Source organism: Carcharhinus amblyrhynchos, chromosome 1, assembly GCF_965287045.1.
Source record: "Carcharhinus amblyrhynchos chromosome 1, sCarAmb.v2.hapA, whole genome shotgun sequence".
NCBI classification, from domain to species: domain Eukaryota; kingdom Metazoa; phylum Chordata; class Chondrichthyes; order Carcharhiniformes; family Carcharhinidae; genus Carcharhinus; species Carcharhinus amblyrhynchos.
The window spans coordinates 179924939-179947996 of NC_137324.1; the positions used below are offsets into that span (position 1 = coordinate 179924939).

Here is a 23058-nt window from a genome sequence, read left to right on the forward strand (position 1 = left end):
GCATTGGCCGTGCTAAATTCTCCTTCAGTGTACCCGAACAGGTGCCGGTGTATGGCAACTAGGGGATTTTCATAGTAACTTCATTGCAGCATTAACGTAAGCTTACTTGTTATTAATAAATAAACTTTAAAAATAGATTCCAACACAATATTTCCTCAATTGTCATTAAATTCTACCAGAAGGGTTCCTGAGGTGGCACAGTGGTTAGCACTGCTACCTCACAGTGCCGGTGATCTGGGCTCGAATCCCGGCTTGGGTCACGTCTGTGCAGAATCTGCATGTTCTCCCCCTATCTGCGTGTGTTTCCTCCCACTGGTTAGGTGCATTGGCTATGCTAAATTCTCCCTCAGTGTGCCCAAACAAGCACCTGAGTGTGGCAATTCAGGGATTTTCACAGTAACTTCATTGCAGTGTTAACGTAAGCCTACTTGTGATACTAATAAGTCAACTTCTAATATAACAGCAAATAAGAACTAGGAGCAGGAGTAGGGTTTGGCTCCATCACCCAGAGGGTGGTGAGGGATTGGAATGCCCTGCCTGCTGCAGTTGTAAATGCGCCTAGTTTGGGGGCGTTTAAGAAATCCGTGGATAGGTTTATGGACGAAAAGGGATTGGTTTAGATTAGTGGGTCATTGTTTTTTAACTGGTCGGCGCAACATCGTGGGCCGAAGGGCCTGTTCTCCGCTGTAATGTTCTATGTAAGATCAAGGCTGCAACATAATCTCGCTGTTTTTAAATTCCATCCCTCTAGTAATGAAGGACAAAATTCCATTTGCCTTCTTAATTACCTGCTGCACCTGCAAACCAACATTTTGCAATTCATGCACAAGGACACCCAGGTCCCTCTGCACAGCAACATGCTGCAATTTTTTACCATTTAAATAATAGTCCATTTTGGGGCCTAACCAGTGATTTATAAAGGTTTAGCCTTACCACCTTGCTTTTATCCTCATTGTCTCTATTTATAAAGTCAAAGATCCTGACCTTATGTGATATCCGGTTTTGAAAGGTGGGTTTCTAATACCTGCACCTTTAAGGTCTTGGTTGATTGTGAGTCTTCCCGTGCACAAGCAACAACAAATCGCACTGAAAAAGCACTATTAACACAGTAAAATATCCTAAAGTACTAGAGAATTATCAAACAAACTGTGACAACAAGCCACAAAGGCAATATTAGGTCAGATGAAGGGTCAAGAGGACTTACTGCAAACTAGGACATAAGCAGCAGAGTTTTGAATGCTTTCAGCTTTACAGAGACTACAATCTGGAAGTCTGGTCAGGAATACTTAAATCTCAAGGTAACAAAGGCAGGGAAGTGGGTTTCATTAGGTGAACTGAGCTATGTGCAACATTGGGCAATCTAACAGAGGTGGAAATTGCTGTCCTTGGTTATGGTGCCGACATGTGGTCGGAAGCTCATCTTGGGGTCAAATATGACCAAGTCTGCAAAACAATCTGGTTCAGTTCCTGGGAAAGGAGATGGAATCAGTAACTATGGAACGTGAGTTTTCCCAATATTCAATTGGAGGAAATCACCCAGTATTGTGGGAAAAGCAAGTAATTTGAAAGAGTCAGAGAAGGGGCGGTAAGGTAGAACTGGGTGTCACCAGTGTACCTGTGGAAATCTGCACTGTTTTCAGATGATGTTGCCACAAGCAGAATGTAGAAGAAAAAGAGGAGGCGATCAAGGATAGATACCTGGGGGATGCAACAGGTTACTGTGTTCAATGTGCGACTGCTCATTCAGAGAGCCTGTGCAGATACTTTAGGTCAGAAGATCTCTGCACTGTCACATTTTTATGTTTCAGTATTCTCACTGAATTTCATTCCACCCTCCAACACGGGGCAGTACATCCCAATACGGGGCAGTACATCCCAACACGGGGCAGTACATCCCAACTGCCTGCTGAGGCTGGGTAGGGAAGAGTGACAGCAATTTGCATATTCTGAAACAGAGTATCCAGAACTGGAGTAGCATTATCCTGCAGGATTCCTGTGAGAATGTTTCCTATAAAATCACTGACTCCAATAACGTGTAGGTTAGGTTGATTGGCCATGGTAAGTTGCCCCTTAGCGTCAGGGAGAATAGGAGGACAAATATGTGGAATTATGAGGATAGGACTTGGGTTGGACTGTGTTCGGCGCAGACTCGATCAGTCAAATGGCCTCTTTCTGCACTGTAGATTCTATGATTCTATGCACTGCACCGATTGATGCCTCACTACAGCATGAATGGGAAATAGCACCAAACCCTACTGATTCGATCAACTTCAGTAGCTGCATTTCCGAGACCTGGAACTGTTTAAACAGAGCAGGAATTCAGTCCAAGGCTATTTATATATTTTATAATAATTCTAAAGATTGCAGGATTATTTAAGGGTACACTGGAGATACATCTCAGTGTATGTTGGTAATCACCAGCCCAATTTATGGTGGCTATACACAGGCTGTAGACCATGATTTTGAGATATCTGAGGCATTGAACAAGGTAGCTTATAATTTAAATTATTTAAATCGCAATGTAGTTACTTTAAGAAACTTCAGATGAGGTATATCTTCACTTACATTAATTTGTGGTTTTCTGGCCATCTGAGCATCTTTTAAAGAAGATAACAAGTAATAGTTCATAGGTCCAAGCTGCTGGCCATTATCTTCAAGGTAAAATGTTACCACACAGTTAACGCGCTTACAGCCACATCGTCTGAGCAGATTATCAGTGACCTCCTTGTACACTGGAGCTGAATTCATTGCCTTGAGGATAAAGGACTCGGTGGCATAAACACACACTGGCTCCATCAGATTCCACTGGTAAACCTTAACCTGCAGGACAACATGGCAAAAATTAAATAAAATCATATTTAAAGCTTATGCGCTGTATTCCAGTTTGTTCAAGGATCTATATCATTAATTTCAGGACAAACATTGGAAAACCTCAAGTTACCTTCGAAAAAATCAGCATCGTCTGACATTTCAGTTCAAAGTAACATTCACAATGAGGCTGTTGTTATAAAGATCTATCAAATTTGTTAGAGAATTGGATTAATAATGATCATCTTTATGTCACTACAGACAGCTCTGCTTATTTTGCAGGTTATGAATCCAGTTAGTTCCAAACTTGCACTTTTTGACATTTCCAACTGTTGGTTATTTTCTGCTTTGCAGAATATACTGCACAAAAACAGACCATTTGACCCATCTAATCCATGCTTGCATCTTTGTCCCACAACTGATTGTTCCCATTCTGAACTTTTCAATTTAGTTGAAGCAATCCAATAGCTCAAAACAGGCCCCTGTCACCTTTCAAAAACTCTGCTTCAACTAAACTGGATTTACACAAGTCAAACATTGACTAAATGTGATGAGCCAGCAACTTTTTCATGGAATTTAAACAACTGATAAAAGCAGGTTACAACTGTTATCGATTTAAGAGGATTGCAAGGCTGCTTCAAGAGCTGATAACATGATTTGACGATGATGTTATTAGGATGTGTGCTCAGGCTAATGTTTTACTTTCAGTTTTGTATTCTGCAGTGCAGGGAGAGCAGCTCTTCAATAAAATCCGTTGTGTTGTTTAAATCTACATAGTCATCAAGGTTTACACCATGGAAACAGGTCCTTCAGCCCAAATTGTCCATGCTGCTCTTTTTTTTAAAACGACTAAGCTAATCCCAATTGCCTGCATTTAGCCCATATCCCTCTATACACATCTTCCTTACGTAACTGTCTAATTGCTTTTTAAAAAACAAAATTGTACCCACCTCTATTACTACCTCTGGCAGCTTGTTCCAGGCACTCACCACCCTCTGTGTGAGAAAATTGCCCCTCTGGACCCTTTATGTATCTCTCCCCTCTCACCTTAAACCTACGGCTTCTAGTTTTAGACTCCCCTACCTTTGGGAAAAAGATATTGACTATCTAGCTGATCTATGCCCCTCATTATTTTATTGACTTCTATAGGATCACGCCTAAGCCTCTTATGCTCCAGAGAAAAAAGTCTCAGTCTATCCAGCCTCTCCTTATAACTCAATCCATCAAGTCCCAGTAGCATCCGAGTAAATCTTTTCTGCACTCTTTCTAGTTTAATAAAATCCTTTCTATAATAGGGTGACCAGAACTGCGCACAGTGTTGCAAGTGTGGCCTTATCAATGTCTTCTACAACTTCAACACATCGTCCCAGCTCCTGTATTCAATGTTCTGACTGATGAAACAAAGCATGTCAAATGCCTTCTTCACCACTCTGTCCACCTGTGACTCCACTTTCAAGGAGTTATGAACATGTACCCCTAGATCTCTTTGTTCTGTAACTCTCCTCAGCGCCCTACCATTAATTGAATAATTCCTTCCCTGGTTCGATCTACCAAAATGCATCACCTCACATTTATCTAAATTAAATTCCATCTGGCCCAACTGATCAAGATCCCGTTGCAATCCTAGATAATCTTCTTCATTGTCCATTATGTCATCAATCTTGGTGTCATCTGCAAACTTACTAAACAAGCCTTCTACATTCTCATCCAAATCATTAATATAAATGACAAATAACAGTGGACCCAACACTGATCCCTGAGGCACACCACTGGTCACAGGCCTCCAGTTTGAAAAGTAATCCTCTACAACCATCCTCTGTATTCTGTCATCAAGCCAGTGTGCAAATCACAGCTTTTCTTTCTGTATAAAACCCACAATCTCTAACATCATTAGGACATTACACTAATCAGCCAGGTGACAACCTAATTCACCTTTAACAAGTAGGGTTAAAGAGAGTTTAGGTCAACCTTCCCACATAAAAGACTAATGCAAGAATCATACTAAATGTCTGAATGTAAAATAAGAGTTGGTAAATAATCAAAGATTTACCTGCAACCGATTCATATAATTCACCCATTTTTTAAAATCAGTAATCTTGATAGTTCAGTTAGACCTGACATATAAAAGATTTTTTCAAACCTATTACTATACAGAGTGAAACGGTCAATTCTTTCATTTGGAGGCAGAGGTTAAACAGCCGGACGAACTCTACTGGTATTGTTGAGTAGAGAAGCATAGCAATGAAAACTGATAGCTCAGCTAGATCCAACTTATTCATAAAAATATTTACAGCACAGAACAGAATCATCCACTCATGGGGTAGATGCTCAAAACAAACTATCTCCCACCCTCTTCTGGTTTATTCCCATCAATTCATTATTCTATTCTCCCTCATGTGCTGATATTTCTTAAAGTAGCCACGCTATTCATCTCAAACCACTCCCTATGGGAGTGAGTTCCACATTCTCAGCATTCTCTGGGTAAAAAAGTTTCTCCTGAAATCCAAATGGATTTATTTGCAATTCTCTTATTTTTATGGTTATATTTATTATATTTAATTTGGTGTTCTCCACAAACAGAAACATCTTCTCTACATTAACCCTATTGAAACCTTTCATAACCTTGAAGGACCCAATCAGGTTGATTCTCAATCTTCTCTCTTCTACAGAAAAATGTCCGCCTGTCAATCTCATCACACAGTTCCAAATCCCTGGTCCTGGTATTGGTGAATCTTTTTTGCACCTTCTCCAGTGCCTCCAATGGACTATTTGTGATGCATACCTGAATAATAAGTTTAAGGTCTGTAGGTAAATCAGAAATGCCATAGATCAACAGTGTTCCTCGGTCTTCAAAGGCTACGGGCAAAACAGGAGCAAAGAAATTCTGTGCAAAGTAATGAAGCATTTTCCATTTGCCGCCATATTCTGACAGAAGGAAAAAATGAGACAAAGTTGTTGCAGCAACATCAACATATCGATATTTATTTTGATTTGCCTTGGAATCCTAACCTTCAAGGAGAAAGTCAACAAAAATCATGCTAAATCTTATTAACAAATAACAGCGGGGGGCACAGCAAAGAGATAACTGGATCAGGGATATAGAACGTAGAACAGTACAGCAGAGGAACATGCCCTTCAGCCCATGATATTGTTCCAAACATGACATCAAATTAAACTAATCCCTTCTGCCAGCCCTTGGTCCATATTCTTCTATTCTTGCATATTCATGTGCTTATCTAAAAGCAAACAGTTTGTGTGCTCAATATTGTAGTTAATGGTAATACAGGGAGTGTAACTGGAAGTATGAATGTAATTGGTCAGACAAGACCTATTCCTTACAAATCCAAGATGGTTCTCTCCGATCAACTGAAAATTTCCCACGTGTCCAGTTACCCTATTCTTAAATTATAACCCCAGTAATTTCCTGACAACGGACGTTAGTATTTTCCTGGTTTCAGCTGTTAACCTTTCTTAAACAGGGAGCACTCCAGCCTGCTTTTGTTCTTTGCACCTTATATTTATCTGATAATAATATGTCTTCCACAGGCCAGGGATTTTCCACACTCACAAGGAGAGACAACAATTGTACTCAGACATCAAGCTATGTGTGGCTCAAAGTTATTTCGAAATGACTGAGTAACATTTTATTTTTTGCCTTCAGATAGCCGTCCATTAATTTATTATTTTACAACAGCAAAGGTTTCAGTCTAAAATCTGAAACAGAGAAAAATCAGTTTTCAAACTTGCTTTCACACTATAATTACATTTATATTTCCACTATTTTCAAGTTGACAAGCATCACAAAGTTCTCCCTTGCTGAGGGTCTTGCATTACTTGTTTAAATTCAAATAATATTGTATGCCCAGCTCACATCAATCCAGAGCCACTTTGTCTGAATGTAGGTGTTTAATACAACAGTGCTTCTGTTTTTAATTGAACAGTGTTCAGACAGTAGCCTCAATACTCCACGTGCGCTGACAGAACAGTACAGCAATTAGCATCAGCACATATAACGTACAATTGCAAATCAAAGTGCCTGCAATTTCCAGATAAGTACGGCCAACAGAAAAGGCTCTGCTATGACTCAGTGGGAACACCCTTGACTCTGAAGTCAGAAGGTTGCGGGTTCAAGACTCCAAAACTTGAAGCACTAAACTGAGGTTGACATTTGTACTGGGGGGGGGGGGGGGGGGGGGGGGAGGGGGTGCACAGCACTGTTGGGGTGCTGCTTCGTTGGGGGTGTGGCACTGTTGTGGGGGTGCTGCTTCGTTGGGGGTGCGGCACCGTTGGGAGTCCGGCACTGTTGGGGTGCTGCCTTTTGAATGAGATGTTAAATATTTGTCCTCCCAGGTGGACAGAAAAGATTTTATACATGGCACTACTGGATGAAGAGGTAGTTATTCCAGGTGTCCTATCCAGTATTTTATTCTTCAACCAACACCATTGAAACATATTATCTGGTTATCATTGCTGCTTTAGGAGTTGGTTGTGCCCAGGTTGACTGTTGTATTTGTTACATTACAGCAGTGACTGTAATGTTATTGGCTGCAAATAGTTTTGGGATGTCCTGGGATTGTGAAATGTGTGATAGACGTACGTCTTCTACATCGACACAGTCTCAGGGAATTTACCCCAGAGATTATTCTGTAATGAGGAAGTTTTCAAACAATCTGTTGACCTGAAGTGCAGACATTAAAACATTCAGCAGAGTTTTTGAAATTGGTTTGGAGAAAGGTTTTCAACCTGAAATAGAGGTCAAGAAATGCAAAGGTGACTTTTTTAGAAAATGCATACCGATGGAAGCCCAGGAGGGCGCCTGCCAGATGTCATTAAGCTGCCAGTACAATGCGCCCATTGTCATCCCTTTGCCATCGATGATCTCATTTCGACTTCTACGGTAGAATTCAGTTTGTGCTTTTATACATTGTGCTTGCATCACCTGTTTGTGTGTATGTACAAGGACACATTTATCATGGACATTCATCAATGTTAGAAACAAAAATAAGATGTAGTCAATGGTTTGAAATGATTTTAAATCTGTTTCCTTCTCAAATTTAACAATACCTAAAATCTTCAAAAGTTCAAAATAAAACGTGAAAAACTTTAAATTGATGCATCCATTATAAGTGGTTCTATTTTATGCAAATCATTGAAGTATTGTTATCTCCCATTCAAAATTCTATTAGTTTCCATCAACACCATTTTGTTCTTTTTTCCCCCAACCACAAGCACAGGGAAACAACTCATATTCCCAATTCTTTCTTCTCCAGTCCGACCCCCATCACCCTTCACAACAGGAACTCGATGAACTGGTTGCTATGTACAATTCTACTTTATAATTCATTAACAGAGAGCTGTGCAGAAACACCTGTATCAGATCTCCAAGTCTGCAATCAAGCATATCTATTATAGTTTAGCATTGACCTGTTGGCCTAACTGAACCTGAAATAGTTTTGATCTTTCTACTTAAGTGGGGATATACTTACTTTGGAGCAGTTCACAGAACGTTCACTGGTTCACAGGGTGTGGGGGTTGTCTTATGAGGAAAGATTGAACAGGTTGGGTTTAAATTCACTGGAGCTTAAAAAGCTGAGAGGTGATTTTATTTAAACATAAAGATTCTGAAGTGGTTTGTAAGGGTGGATGTAGAGGGAATGTGCCCTCTCATCGGGGAATCCAGAACTAGAGACACAGATTTAAAATAAGGGGTCTTTAATTTATAAGGAGGAATTTCTTTCTTCAGAAGGTTGTTAGTCTTTGGAATTCTCTCTCCTAGAGAGGAGTGGAGGCTGAGTTAGTCTTTTGATTGATAAGGAAACCGAGGGTTATAGGGACAAGCAAGAGAATGAAGTTAGTGTCACAATACATCAGTAATGACCTTATTGAATGGTGCAGTAGGTTCAAAGGGCTGACTGGCCTACACCTATTGCTTACGATCTTATGAGATCAGGCAACACACATGAATCTGGAAGCTGAGTGTTCCTGGGTTGCCGACTGGCATTGTTAAACAATAGCAATCCAGCTATTTTTATTGACCAATTAATCAGATATTTATATGTACAGAACCCAGTACCCAATGGCCAATAACGCACATTACGATCGAGAAGAGAAATAAGAAGTATACCGACACTAAGAAGTTTTCATATCAGTATCATGAGTTTCAAATATTAAATTATTCTGAAACTGTACAATTGATTAGGTCACTACCTGAGTAAGGTAAAGTGTATCTTTAAAGTTCTGCAGGGGATTGCCTGCGTGAGAAAGGTTGAAGTGAATCTGGATCTGGTGCAGTAATAACATGTTGCCAGCTTTCTGATGCTGTCGGTGATTGGTGAATGAGCTGTTGTAATACCAGTCTTCAGGAGATGAAACCTTATCAAATAAGCAATAAGTAGAAACTTAACAGTTAATTTATTGTCCTCTCAGTCACAACATTCCCTATAATATTTAAATAGATCAAACTGTCTTCACAAAAGTGAAGATATATTGTTGAATATAATTTGTGACAAAACCATTTACCTTTATATCTGAAAGCTGTACTTCAAATAAAGAGAAGTGCAGAGAGTTTCCAATATATTCCAATATATTATCGTGGGCCGAAGGGCCTGTTCTGCGCTGTAATGTTGTTCTATTTCTACCATATAGCGTCAAACGCACCATGTGGATCAGAAATGAGCTGGCATCTTTGTCCACTACTGTTCAAAGGATTAAGCTACTGATTGAGCAACACCTATAGTTCAGATGATAAATCACCTTCTCCAACCCACAGTGAGAGAAAAATTCTTAGGTTGAATCCTCAGCCTGACTTTAATCAGTGCAGGAGCAAAACTGACTGCAACATTCCTCGTTTTTTTTTAAATCACTAACGAAAAATCCTTAAGTTTTATTATTGAAGGTTGTATAATAATGCAAGCTGTTATGTATAAGCACATATCCATACGTCAGATGAGGTTTTTTTTAATTAATTGACAGGATATGGGCATTGCTGGCTAGGCCAGCATTTACTGACCATCTACAATTGTCCACCAGAAGGTGGTGGCATAGGTACATCCAAAATGCTGTTAGACAGCAAGTTCCAGGATTTTGACCTAGTGACAGTGAAGGAACAGCGATATATTTCCAAGACAGAATGGTGAGTGTCTTGGAGGGGAACCTCCAAGTGGTGGTGTTCCCATGGTATCTGCTGGCCTTGTCCTTCTAGATGGAAGAGGCTGTGGGTTGGATTGGTTGTGATTTCCCTCACAGTCAGCAGCCTCTTGCTGTTAAGATTCCCAGTCCATCTGGGTAAGATACTGAAGACCAAACCAGTGTGGGAGTAAACACATTCAGGAGGGAAGGGACTGGAGAAACTGGAGAAGATTAAAAAAATCATCGGGTTCTCTTTCAGATATATAAATCAGATAACTGTCCCAAACTCAGCACAACTATTCAATAAAAAAGATAATGTTTAGCCAAAATGACCATACATTTACCCAACACATTTTTAAGAGTCAACTACAGTTAATGAAAGAATATTTAGGTTTATTTAATCCATTGCTCTGTTACGATTGCAATCAGAACCAGTTGAACTACATGCCAGAATGGAATGAGCAGACAGATGGTGGAAGCAGTTGAGTAACTTTCAAAGGAAATTTGATACAGGTTTTAAAACGTAAACATTTGTAAGGCAGTGGGGAAAAAGGAGGGAGAATGTGACTGACCAGAGAAACTCTTTCAGAAGTTGGCATAGGGACAATGGCCTAAATGGCCTCCTCCTGTGCCATACAGTTCTATGCCAACTTTGTATCTTCACGTTTCCAAGGCAGCAATGCTCTGGTTCTCAGTATGGAGAGTGTCTTTGGAAAGTCTCTGCTTCAGGGAAGATGAAAGTCGACCCTTACAGATGCAGTGTAACAGAGTTCATAAAGAATTGCTCAATCTGTGAAGCCAAGTGGCAGTAACAATTTCACAAGACTCTTATTACGTTGCTACACCACCCCATTGCTCATGCATCGTGACATCAGTACAAGTTACAAAACAAACAAGAATTATTATTTGTGTGTAACTTGACAAAGGTAACAACACATCTAGCATTGAATTACTGCTCTTCGCCACTAAAGCTAATCTCAAACATCCAGAGAACAGCTTAAGTGACTGAAAGCAGAAAAGCACTTGTGTTAAATTTCTAAATCGGTAATTACCCAGAACAATTTTAATATTCAAAATGATGAAATCTCAATAGTTTCTGCAAAGCAGGAGATGCAGATTCAGATCAAATGATCACGTTTATAACTGGAACACCCTGTAAAATGACATGATTTATTGGAATTATTCCAATTAAAAGGGAATTGACATCATTTACCTATCTAGCAATTTCAAACAACAATTTCTAGCCATTGACGTTAAAGAAATGGACAGTTTTACTTACCTTTTTCAGAGTAGGGAAGGATGGCCAGGATTGGAAGCCGTATTCAGATGCAAATCTTGTTTTTGGAAAGTGTGTCCAGTTCCAGCAGTCAGCATCATAATTATAATAATGAACATCTCCATAATGGACATTGTAAGGGTTTTTGGCTACCCATTTCTCCTGAATGGATTCTGCTCCATTAGTGGGACTTGAAGTAATAAAAGGACGACTTTGGTCCTCCTGGGAAGAGTTTAAATATTAATCGAGCACGATGAAGTCTGTACTAATCATAAAAAAACTGAAATAAATATTAAGTTGTGGGAAGACACAGATCTTGCAGCACCCATGAAGAGAGGCTGACAGAGTTAACATTTCAATCTATTACCTTCGATCAGAACTCATTTCTCCACAGATGTTGCCTAACCTGCTGAGTGTTGGCAGCATTTTTTGATTTCAAAGAACTTTGCTTTTATAAAAATACTGAATACAGTTAAATGGTTTATATTGTCTTTTATGTGCAAACATGGTTCCTATTCTGCAACAAATATTCTGCTACATAAGGTGCACACATCAATAAGCAAAGGGATGAGTGTGAGGTGGGGCTTACCATCAGATCAGCCATTACCTTATTGAATGGCAGAGCAGGTTCAAAGGGCCGAATGGCCTCCTCCTAATTCAGATGTTCAATATGTACTGTTTGTCCAGTCACATCTAACCTCCCAGAAAGCAGCTTTTGTCAACAATATACTGAAAATGACCACCCGCTGGTGTAGGATTAACATCTTTCTGAATACAGCAAAGCATTTCACTTCATCTTCTTACAGGAATCTCAGAGTGTAGGTTTATACACAGCTTTGTGAAAGACACCCAAAGCCACTAGAAACAGCACAGACCAATGAAAAATTACTACAAATAAGACCCATAGAATCCCTACAGTGCAGAAAGAGGCCCTTCAGCCCATCGAACCTACACCAACAACAATACCACCCTCACCACAAGTACATGGAAGGGATTTTCAGTAAATCAGGCTGAGCTGGATTCAGAGCCAAAGTTAATAGTGAACTAATCCGCCAGTCACGCAATTACAGCACTCAGGGTCTTTCAGCAGAATAATGCGTCAGGTGGTCAAAACATTAGATTCTGGAGAAACAACGAAAGAGTCTTTAAAAAGGGGTCTACCTTTCCTGAGGTGCTGTTTATTATACACTACAGTTATATATAACTCTGACCAGACCCCACCTGCAGTTACTATTCATTCTGAGCATCCTATTGTCTTGGAAGGGGTGAGGTGCAGATTCATCAGACCATCGGTACAGTATGTGTTAAATTAAGAGAACGGCTTTCTTAAGAGTTTTAGGGAAGGTAGTGGTGTCGTGGTAATGTCACTGGACTAGTAATCCACAGGCCAGCCTAATACTCAAGGGACAGGAGTTCAAATCCCACCATGGCAACTGGTGGAATTTCAATTTAGTTAATAACTGAAAATATCAATTATTATAAAAACCCACCTGGTTCACTAAAATCCTCTGAGGGAAGGAAATCAGCCTTACTTGATCTGGTCTAACGTGACTCCAGACCCACAGCAATGTGGTTAATTCTTAAATGCCCTCTGAAATGGCCATGCAAGCCTCCTGGTTCAAAGACAATTAGGGATGGGCAATAAATTCTCATATTGTCAATGATGCCCACATCCCATGAGAAAATGAAGAAAAAAGAACTTTAAGAGGTGATCGAATTGAGGTCTTTAAGGTAACCAAAATTTTAATAGGGTATTTGGAGAGAAATATTTTCTTTGGTGGGAGAGTTCAAAACAAGAGGGTGGAACCTTAAATTCAGAGTTAGGTTGTTGAAGGGTGATGCCAGGAAGGACATTGGCTGAGGATGAACTGATCAATTTAAAACACGGTTGATTTGTTAGGTTAGGGTATGAAGGATTATGGAACCAAGGAGGGGAAATTGCGTTAACACACAAGATTAACAATGAGTGAATCGAAGGTCAGAACAAGTTCAGAGTGCAGAGTGCCCTCCTGTTCTTGGAGAATTAGTAGTCCTTCTTCTGAAACTGTTCCAACTCAACAGTTAAGTTCTGCAAATCAACTTAATTGATTATTACATTATCACGATGGCACATTGGTTAGCACTGCTGCCTCACTGCGCCAGGGACCTGGGTTCGATTCCAGTCTTGAGTGACTGTGCAGAGTCTGTACGTTCTCCATTTCTCTGCATGGGTTTCCTCCGGGTATTCCAGTTTCCTCCCACAGTCCAAAAACGTGTAGGATTGTAGATTGGACTATGATAAATGCGTGGGGCTACAGAGATTGGGTCTGGGTGGGATGTTCTATCAGAGAGTGCAGATGTGATGGGCTGAATGGCCTCCTTCTGCACTGTAGGGGTTCTGTGGTTTCTGTAAAGTTTCTATCATGCACATCAAATACTCCTTGCAGCAGATATCACAATATCATATCATACCTATTATTGTAATGATATCATTGTGAGTACAGAACGTTTGCATGGCCACCACGTAAATATTCAATGTTATCACACTGTGCCTGTGTGGGAATGCTGCTTACAAGTGCAATCAGTGTTCAGTTCAATGGACTCTGTCGTCACTGGGAGCCAATTAATGGGACCTCGGACTGCTTTTAATTGCTGCCAAGAAATTGAGGATCACGTGGAACCTCCCAGCATTTCAGGGAGGACTGCTAATCCGAAGCCAAGGTAACTCCTGAATATTTTCACGTCAGGGTCTTTTCAGAGGGTCACTGAGGTCACATGACCAGTAGTTAGCAGATCATCAATGCATTAAACATGTCACTGATATGTTGGTTGCAAACCAATTATATCTTGGTTCTCATATAGCACAGGGAGCAACAACCCCAAACCTTCAAATGATGAGCTTTCCCAAAGATCCCCATATAGCCTTGGAAGTTCCTGGGCCTAGGTGAGGATCTTGGGAGCACAGGGATTGGGAGAGGAGAGCACAAAGGTTTTAAATGAGGCTTGGGTAGGATGGAATAATGTTGATTACATAAACTTTTCATAGAACAGTTTCATAATTCCTAATAATTGGGCGGCAAAAACGTGTGCAGCACAGTAACACTGCTGCATCACAGCACCAGGAACCCAGGTTCGATTCCTGGCTTGGGTCACTGTCTATGTGGAGTTTGCACATTCTCCCATGTCTGCGTGGGTTTCCTCCGGTTGGTCTGGTTTCCTCCCACAGTCTGAAAGACATGTTGGTTAGGTACATTGACCCGAACAGGTGCCAGAGTAAGGCAACTAGGGGAATTTCACAGTAACTTCATTGAAGTGTTAATGTAAGCCTTACTTGTGACTAATAAATAAACTTTAATTACACATACGTTAATGTATATTGAAATGGGATGTTTATAAAAGTCAGCATGGTTGTACAACATTAATGCTGACTTAAATTGCATTTGAAAAGCCATCGAAAGGACAATCAAGTACTTATTCCTCACTTGTATTTTTTTAATTAACTGGCATGAGAACAATCTTCTAAATCAGTGTCTCAGACCATAAAAATAATTAATTTTTCTAATTTTGTGCTATAATGTGTGTTCAATGGGCATTGATCCACTAGTAACACTGAGGGACCAGTGAAATGGTTACAGCCTGTTTACAGGGACTGTATTCCCACAAGTTCAGTGAGACACGGGGATGGAACCTTTACAGACAAAAAAGAAAACTAAACAGTTCTCTGCTCATTAGTTTCTAAATACTTTATCCATTTCCCAGAAAAGTAACAGACACACTGGATTTGTGGAATGAGGCGGCTCCCACTGAACTCTAAATCAATGCACTCACCTAACCCGAGCATCCAAATCACCAAAGCTCGTGACGGTAACAGGATCACTGTCTATTTTTGGAACATTTCATAATTCTCAGGAATGTAAAGCATATGAACATAACAAATAGATTTTCAAACTGACACTAAACCCTCCATTTCGCAATGTGCTTGTGTTATTGCAGTAAAATGAAAGCCATTTAGTGAAGCTTATTCATTGTGTATATTCATTTAGATAACTGTAAGCAACAACCTGTCTTTCTGAAGACCTATTTTGTTGTTTTGATACCCAATCCCCAACAGATGCTTCATGTTAATATGCTGCTAAGCACTGAACGATGGTATTCACTCAAAACTTCCCTAACCTTGAGTATTTTTCTTTAGAATGACTCACTGCTTTGGCAAGTGTTGCAACTAAAGTAATCAAAGTTTACTAATATAGTAATGCTACAGTAGTTTACATTTATTAGAAAAAAATTACACTGAAAGTGAAGAGCAAACTGGTCATTCAGCCCAACTGGTGAAGATGTCACCTACACTACAAAGAAGTTAACTCCATCAGCAAACCTTCTCTTTATGCACTTATCTAGGTACCCCTTAACTGAACATAGAGGAAGTGGTGCAATGAGTTAGCACTAATGGAGTGTGTGGACATAAGGTTACACCACACACATTGTTGAGAACAATGATTGGTTAAGGAAGTGCAGATATTTTCAACCCGTTCCTGTGAAACTCACTGTTAGTGCAAACAAAGGTTAGCTGAAATTTTAGACTCCTCTCTGTGAACAGAATCCAGCAGCTGCAGAACAAGATATTACAATAAAATCGTTACAACAAAGTGGGTCTTTACCCTCACTAGGCTTGTACAAGGCAGGAAAGCGGAGTCGAGGAATTTTATCTCAGAATGGCAGAGGAGACTGCATGGGCCAAATGGCCTACTTCTGCCTCCATGTTTTGTGGTGTTAATCTCAAGTTGCCTTTCCAATTCTGTTGCGCTCCACTTTCGGTTCCCAGTTGGGGGTTGAATGCTTTTGACTTCTGAATCTTTGCACCTTGTGTGCGATGCACTGATTCATGCAAAACCATGTTGGCTACACTGAATTTGACAGTGTTAATAATGGGAACGAACTTCCTTCCGAGTGCTCAACCTGGGCTATAGAAGCCAAGGCTTTCACTCTGCTGGGCTCAACTGGCCAGACCAACATCCTAGGGGCTGCGGTCTTTCCCCCTCCTCCAGCTCCCACCGAACCCAATGGCCAGACCAGCAAGTCTCGTGCTCGAGCCATCACCCCTCTGACCCAGAGAGCTGTGGCCTCCTGCAGGCCCCAAGAACCCCCAACCCTCTTCCCTCTTCTACAGTAGACCCCGCTCTTAAAAATCAACTCCTAACTGCCTAAAAATCACTAACACTTTTAAACTTACTCGCAGGTCTAGAGGCTCTCTGATCTCTGAAGGAAGACCCCCAACCTGGTAGTGACCCAGAGAACCCCAACACATGTCGGCACATCGTGACCCCAGAGACATCACTCACTTAACGGCCTTTGACCCGTCCATGCCGGACAACGCTCTGGATATCCTCCAACTTCCGAAGCCAAACCGCAGCCCGACAGTGACCTGGAATGCCCAACCACACAGAACATCCACTGACGCAGGAAGGCAACAAATTCTCCATCCACACATCGACCAGAGCAAAGAACCTCATTGGAAACAATCATACCCTTAACATTGCAAACCATTCTCACCATCTCCCGGCACGAAAAGAAGCAGACTCTCCAGGAAAACATGCAGGTCTGCACATAAACATGAAGCAATCCCAAGGCCCCCCTTCCCAGCTTACTCTTTCCAAATGTCCAATCTCTGGAAAACAAGCTGGATGAACTTAAAGCCAGGCTCACTTTTCAAAAACAACTGAGGGATTGCTGTGTTCTCTGTTTCATGGAGATGTGGCTCACTCCTGCTTCACCGGACAATGCCCTACAACCAGACGGCTTCTCAATCCATCGAATGGACCACACAGCGGCCTCAGGCGAGGTGGGGGAGATGGGGTCTGCTTTCTAATCAACACCTTGTGATGCCCTGATGTAGCAACACTGGCAACTTTCTGCTCCCCAGAATTAGAATACCTGACGCTAAAATGCCGCCCCTACTATCTTCCGCAGGAGTTCATCTCCATTATCCTGAAGGCAGTTTACATCCCACCCCCTGCGGATGTGAAGATCGTGCTGGACGAAATGTACATCACCACAAATAGCCTTGAGGCAAAACACCCCGAAGTCTTGTTCATCGTGGCTGGGGACTTCAATCAGGCCAAGCTCAAGAGCATATTACCAAGTTACCACCAACATGTCTCCTGCTCACCAGGGGCCCAAACATCATAGACCACTGCTACACAAACATCAAACATGCCGACCACTCTATCGCCCACCCACACTTTGGTAAATCAGACCACAAGGCTGTGCTCCTGCTCCCAGCTTACAAACAAAAACCAAAGTGGGAGAATCCATCAAAGAGAGGTGTGCAATGTTGGTCTGAGGAATGGGATGATCTCCTACAGGGCTGCATGGAGTCAGTGGACTGGTCAGTGTTTAAAAACTCTGTTCAGCCTGAACCAGTACACAACTACAGTAACTGACTTCACTAGTAAGTGTGGAGTTGAGGGGGTTGAGCTATGAGGAGAGGCTGAATAAACTAGGCTTGTACTCGTTAGAGTTTAGAAGAATGAGGGGAGATCTCATTGAGACGTATAAGATGATGAATGGGATGGATAGGATAGAGGTGGAGAGACTCTTCCCGCTCAGAAAGGACAGTAGGACTAGGGGGCACAGCCTCAAGATAAAGGCGGGGCGGTTTAGAACGGAGTTGAGGAGGAACTTCTTCACTCAAAGGGTGGTGAATCTCTGGAATTCTCTGCCCGTTGAAGTGGTGGAGGCTGCCTCGCTAAATATTTTTAAGACGCGGGTTGATGGGTTTTTGATAAGAGAGGGGATTAAGGGTTATGGGGAGAGGGCGGGAATGTGGAACTGAGACACGACAGATCAGCCATGATCTTATTGAATGGTGGGGCAGGCTCGAAGGGCTAGATGGCCTACTCCTGCTCCTATTTCTTATGTTCTTATGTTTCTTATGTTCTTAAGACTGTCCCAAAGAATCAAATCCGTGTGTATCCGAACCGGAAACCATGGATGAACAGGGATATCCTCTGCTCACTGAAGTCCAAGTCTGAGGCATTCAAGTCAGGCGACACTGATCTATACAAGAAAACTAGATATAATCTAAGAAGATCCACCAAAGATGCCTGAAGACAATACCGGACCAAGCTAGAGACCCAGGCTAGTCACACCGACCCCTAAAGACTATGGCAAGGTCTGCAAGGCTACAAGATGAAGGCAGGTAAAATCATTGGCTCCAACGCACCCCTCTTGATGAGCTCAATGCATTCTACTACTGTTTTGAGCAAGAGGTCAGCGAGAGCTTGCCTCCAGCCTGGAAACCTTGGACAAACTGTTATCTGAGGTCACCATTGCAGGTGTCAGAGCAGCTTTCTCAAAGGTCAGCTCACAGAAGTGACTAGCCTGGCTGGGGTACCCGGACGAGTACTCAGGTCCTGCACGGACCAGCAGGCGGGGGTTGTTCGCAGACATCGTCAACCTCTCTTTACGACAATCTGAGGTTCCTATCTGCTTCAAGAAGACGACCATCATCCCTGCACCTAGCCAGGCAGCGTGCCTTAATGACTATCATCCAGTGGCTCTGACATCAATCATTATGAAGTGCTTCGAAAGGCTAGTCATGGCACAAATCAATTCCTGCCTCCCCAGTTGCCTGTATCCACTACAATTCACCTATACTGCAACAGGTCCATAGCAGGTGCCATCTCCCTGGCCCTACACTTGAAGCACCTAGGTAACAAAGACACCTATGTCAGATTCCTATTTATTGGCTACAGCTCAGCCTTTAACACCATTAATCGCATGAAACTCATCTCCAAGCTCCATGGTCTGGGCCTTGGGCTCCAGGGTGCAACTGGATCCTAGACTTCCTAACACACAGACCACAGTCAGTAAGGAGAGGCAACAACACCTCCTCCACGATCATCAATACTGGTGCTCCACACGGCTGTGTCCTCAGGTGTATATGGAGTATAGGAAGGGACTATGACTGCGTGGCCAAATTCCTCTCCAACTCGACTTTCAAGTTTGCTGATGACACCACCGTAGTGGGTCAGATCTCAAACAATGACAAGACAGAGTACAGGAATGAGATAGAGAATCTGGTGAATTGGTGCAACGACAATAATCTCTCCCTCAACGTCAACAAAACGAAGGAGATTGTCATCGACTTCAGGAAGCATAGTGAAGGGCAGGTCCCTGTCTATATCAATGGGGATAAAGTAGAAATGGTCGAGACCTTCAAGTTTTTTGGTGTCCCGATCACCAGCAACCTGTCCTGGTCCCCTAATGCAGACTCTATAGTTAAGAAAGCCCACCAACACCTCTACTTTCCAGATGGGTGGCACAGTAGCACAGTCGTTAGCACTGCTGCCTCTCAGCACCATGGACTCAGGTTCTATTCCAGTTTTGGGTGACTGTCTGCGTGGTGTTTGCACATTCTCCCATGTCTGCTTGGGTTTTCTCCCACAATCCAAAGATGTGCAGTCAATTGCCCATGCCAATTTGTTCCTTAGTGTCAGGGGGCCTACCTAGGGTAAACAGGAAGGGTTATGGGGATTGGGCTTGGGTGGGTTGTGGTCGGTGCAGACTCAATTGGCTAAATAGCCTCCTTCTGCGCTGTAGGGATTCTATGAGACTAAGGAAATTTGGCAAGTCTGCTATAATTCTCACCAACTTCTACAGCCGCACATAGAAAAGGAAGTTTGATGAGGACTTGTCTGTTGAGGTAGTATGGGCGGAGATTAGAAATAGGAGAGGAGAGGTCACCCTGTTGGGAATCTTTTATAGACCTCCTAAAAGTTCTAGAGAGGTTGAGGAAAGGATTGCGGAGACGATCCTGGTTAGGAGTGAAAGTAATAGGGTAATTGTTATGGGGGACTTTAACTTTACTAATATTGATTGGAATTGTTATAGTTCTAGCTCGTTAGAGGGGTCAGTTTTTGTACAAAGTGTGCAGGAAGGTTTTTTGACTCAGTATGTAGATAGGCCAACTAGAGGTGAGGCTATATTGGATTTGGTGCTGGGAAATGAGCCAGACCAGGTGCTAGACTTGGAAGTTGGTGTGCATTTTGGTGATAGTGACCACAATTCGGTTACGTTCACCTTAGTGATGGAAAGGGATAGGCATGAACCTCGGGCCAGTGGTTTTAGCTGGGGGAAGGGTAATTATGAGGCTATTAGGAGAGAATTAGGAAGCATAGGTTGGACTAGGAGATTACAGGGACTGGGAACGTCCGAAATGTGGAGTTTTTTCAAGGAGCAGCTACTGCGAGTCCGTGATAGGTATGTCCCTGTCAGGCAAGGAGGAATTGGTAGGGCTAGGGAACCGTGGTGCACCAAAAAAGTAGTTTCGTTGGTTAAAACGAAAAAGGAGGCTTATGTTCGGATGAGACGTGTGGGCTCGGGTAGTGCACTAGAAAACTTTAGATTGGCTAGGAGGGAGTTGAAGAGTGAGCTAAGAAGGGCTAAAAGAGGACATGAGAAGACTTTGGCTGATAGGGTTAAGGAGAATCCTAAGGCGTTCTATAGGTATGTCAAGAACAGAAGGTTGGTTAGGGCAAGATTAGGGCCAGTTATAGACAGCAGAGGGAAGTTATGTGTGGAACCGGAGGAGATTGGAGAGGCATTGAACCAATATTTCTCTTCGGTGTTCACGCAGGGGGACATGGATATAGCTGAGGAGGACACTGGGTTGCAGGGGAGTAGAATTGACAGTGTTACAGTTGATAAGGAGGATGTGCTGGATATTCTGGAGGGTCTGAAAATAGATAAGTCCCCTGGTCCGGATGGGATTTATCCCAGGATTCTCTGGGAGGCAAGAGAAGTGATTGCAGAGCCTCTGGCTCTGATCTTCAGGTCGTCGTTGGCCTCTGGTATAGTACCGGAAGATTGGAGGTTAGCGAATGTTGTCCCATTGTTTAAGAAGGGGAACAGAGACTTCCCTGGGAATTATAGACCGGTCAGTCTCACTTCTGTTGTGGGCAAGGTTTTAGAAAAAATTATTAGGGATAGGATTTATAGTTATTTGGAGAGTAATGAATTGATTGGAGATAGTCAGCATGGTTTTGTGGCGGGTAGGTCGTGCCTTACTAACCTTATTGAGTTTTTTGAGAAAGTGACCAAAGAGGTGGATGGGGGTAAGGCAGTGGACGTGGTGTATATGGATTTTAGTAAGGCGTTTGATAAGGTTCACCATGGTAGGCTTCTGCAGAAAATGCAGATGTATGGGATTGGGGGTGATCTAGGGAATTGGATCAGGAATTGGCTAGCGGATAGGAGACAGAGGGTGGTGGTTGATGGTAAATATTCATCATGGAGTTCGGTTACGAGTGGAGTGCCTCAGGTATCTGTTTTGGGGCCACTGCTGTTTGTAATTTTTATAAATGATCTGGATGAGGGTATAGTTGGGTGGATTAGTAAATTTGCTGATGACACCAAAGTCGGTGGTGTGGTAGATAGTGAGGAAGGGTGTCATAGTTTGCAGGAAGACTTAGACAGGTTGCAGAGCTGGGCCAAGAGGTGGCGGATGGAGTTTAATGCAGAGAAGTGTGAGGTAATTCACTTTGGTAGGAATAACAGATGTGTTGAGTATAGGGCTAACGGGAGGACTTTGAATAGTGTGGAGGAGCAGAGGGATCTAGGTGTATGTGTACATAGATCCCTGAAAGTTGGGAATCAAGTAGATAAGGTTGTTAAGAAGGCATACGGTGTCTTGGCGTTTATTGGTAGGGGGACTGAATTTAGGAGTCGCAGCGTTATGTTGCAACTGTACACAACTCTGGTGCGGCCGCACTTGGAGTACTGTGTGCAGTTCTGGTCCCCACATTACAGGAAGGATATGGAGGCTTTGGAGAGGGTGCAGAGGAGGTTTACCAGGATGTTGCCTGGTATGGAGGGGAGGTCCTATGAGGAGAGGCTGAGGGATTTGGGGTTGTTTTCGCTGGAAAGAAGGTGGCTAAGAGGGGATCTTATTGAAACATATAAGATGATTAGAGGTTTAGATAGGGTGGATAGTGATAGCCTTTTTCCTCTGATGGAGAAATCTAGCACGAGGGGGCATGGCTTTAAATTAAGGGGGGGTAGTTATAGGACAGATGTCAGGGGTAGGTTCTTTACCCAGAGGGTGGTGAGGGATTGGAATGCCCTGCCTGCTGCAGTTGTAAATGCGCCTAGTTTGGGGGCGTTTAAGAGATCCGTGGATAGGTTTATGGACGAAAAGGGATTGGTTTAGGTTAGTGGGTCATTGTTTTGTAACTGGTCGGCGCAACATCGTGGGCCGAAGGGCCTGTTCTGCGCTGTAATGTTCTATGTTCTATACTTACATCACAACTTGGTATGGCTCCTGCTCTGTCCAAGACTGCAATAAACTACAAAGGGTTATAAATGAAGTCCAGTCCATCACTCAAATCAGCCTCCCATCCATCGACACCTCGGCAAAGCAGCCAGCATAATCAAGGACCCCACGCACCCCGGACATAATCTCTTCCACCTTCTTCCATCAGGGAAAAAGATTCAAAATTCTGAGGACACGTCCAATCCAACTTGAGAACAGCTTCTTCCCTGCTGCCATCAAACTTTTGAATGGACTTCCCTTGCATTAAGTTGATCTTTCTCTACATCCTAGCTATGACTGTAACACTGCATTCTGCACTCTCTTCTTTCCTTCTCTATGGTCTGTTTTGTCTGTGTAGCATGTAAGAAATAATACTTTTCACTGTAAACTAATACATGTGACAATAATAAATAAAATAAAATCAATCCCTTATATCTTTGCCTAGAAATATTCTGAACATCTTATCCAGAACAGAATATGCTTCCTTACATTGTAAAAGATAAAAATATTCATAAACAAACCACTTCTCTTTTTCAATACTTCAGAAATGTGTTTT

General features: G+C 42.3%; 1 protein-coding gene across 1 annotated transcript in view; it reads right to left on the minus strand.

The window, feature by feature from the left end:
- Positions 1-23058, minus strand: part of manba (mannosidase, beta A, lysosomal) — a 76926-nt gene that overhangs the window by 3564 nt on the left and 50304 nt on the right. The window contains exons 12-16 of the mRNA XM_080196248.1: positions 11216-11434; positions 9016-9180; positions 7603-7747; positions 5591-5733; positions 2566-2820 (exon numbers count right to left, since the gene is read on the minus strand). Of these exons, the coding sequence (XP_080052374.1) occupies positions 2566-2820; positions 5591-5733; positions 7603-7747; positions 9016-9180; positions 11216-11434 (927 nt within the window). The remainder of the gene's footprint in view (positions 1-2565; positions 2821-5590; positions 5734-7602; positions 7748-9015; positions 9181-11215; positions 11435-23058) is intronic.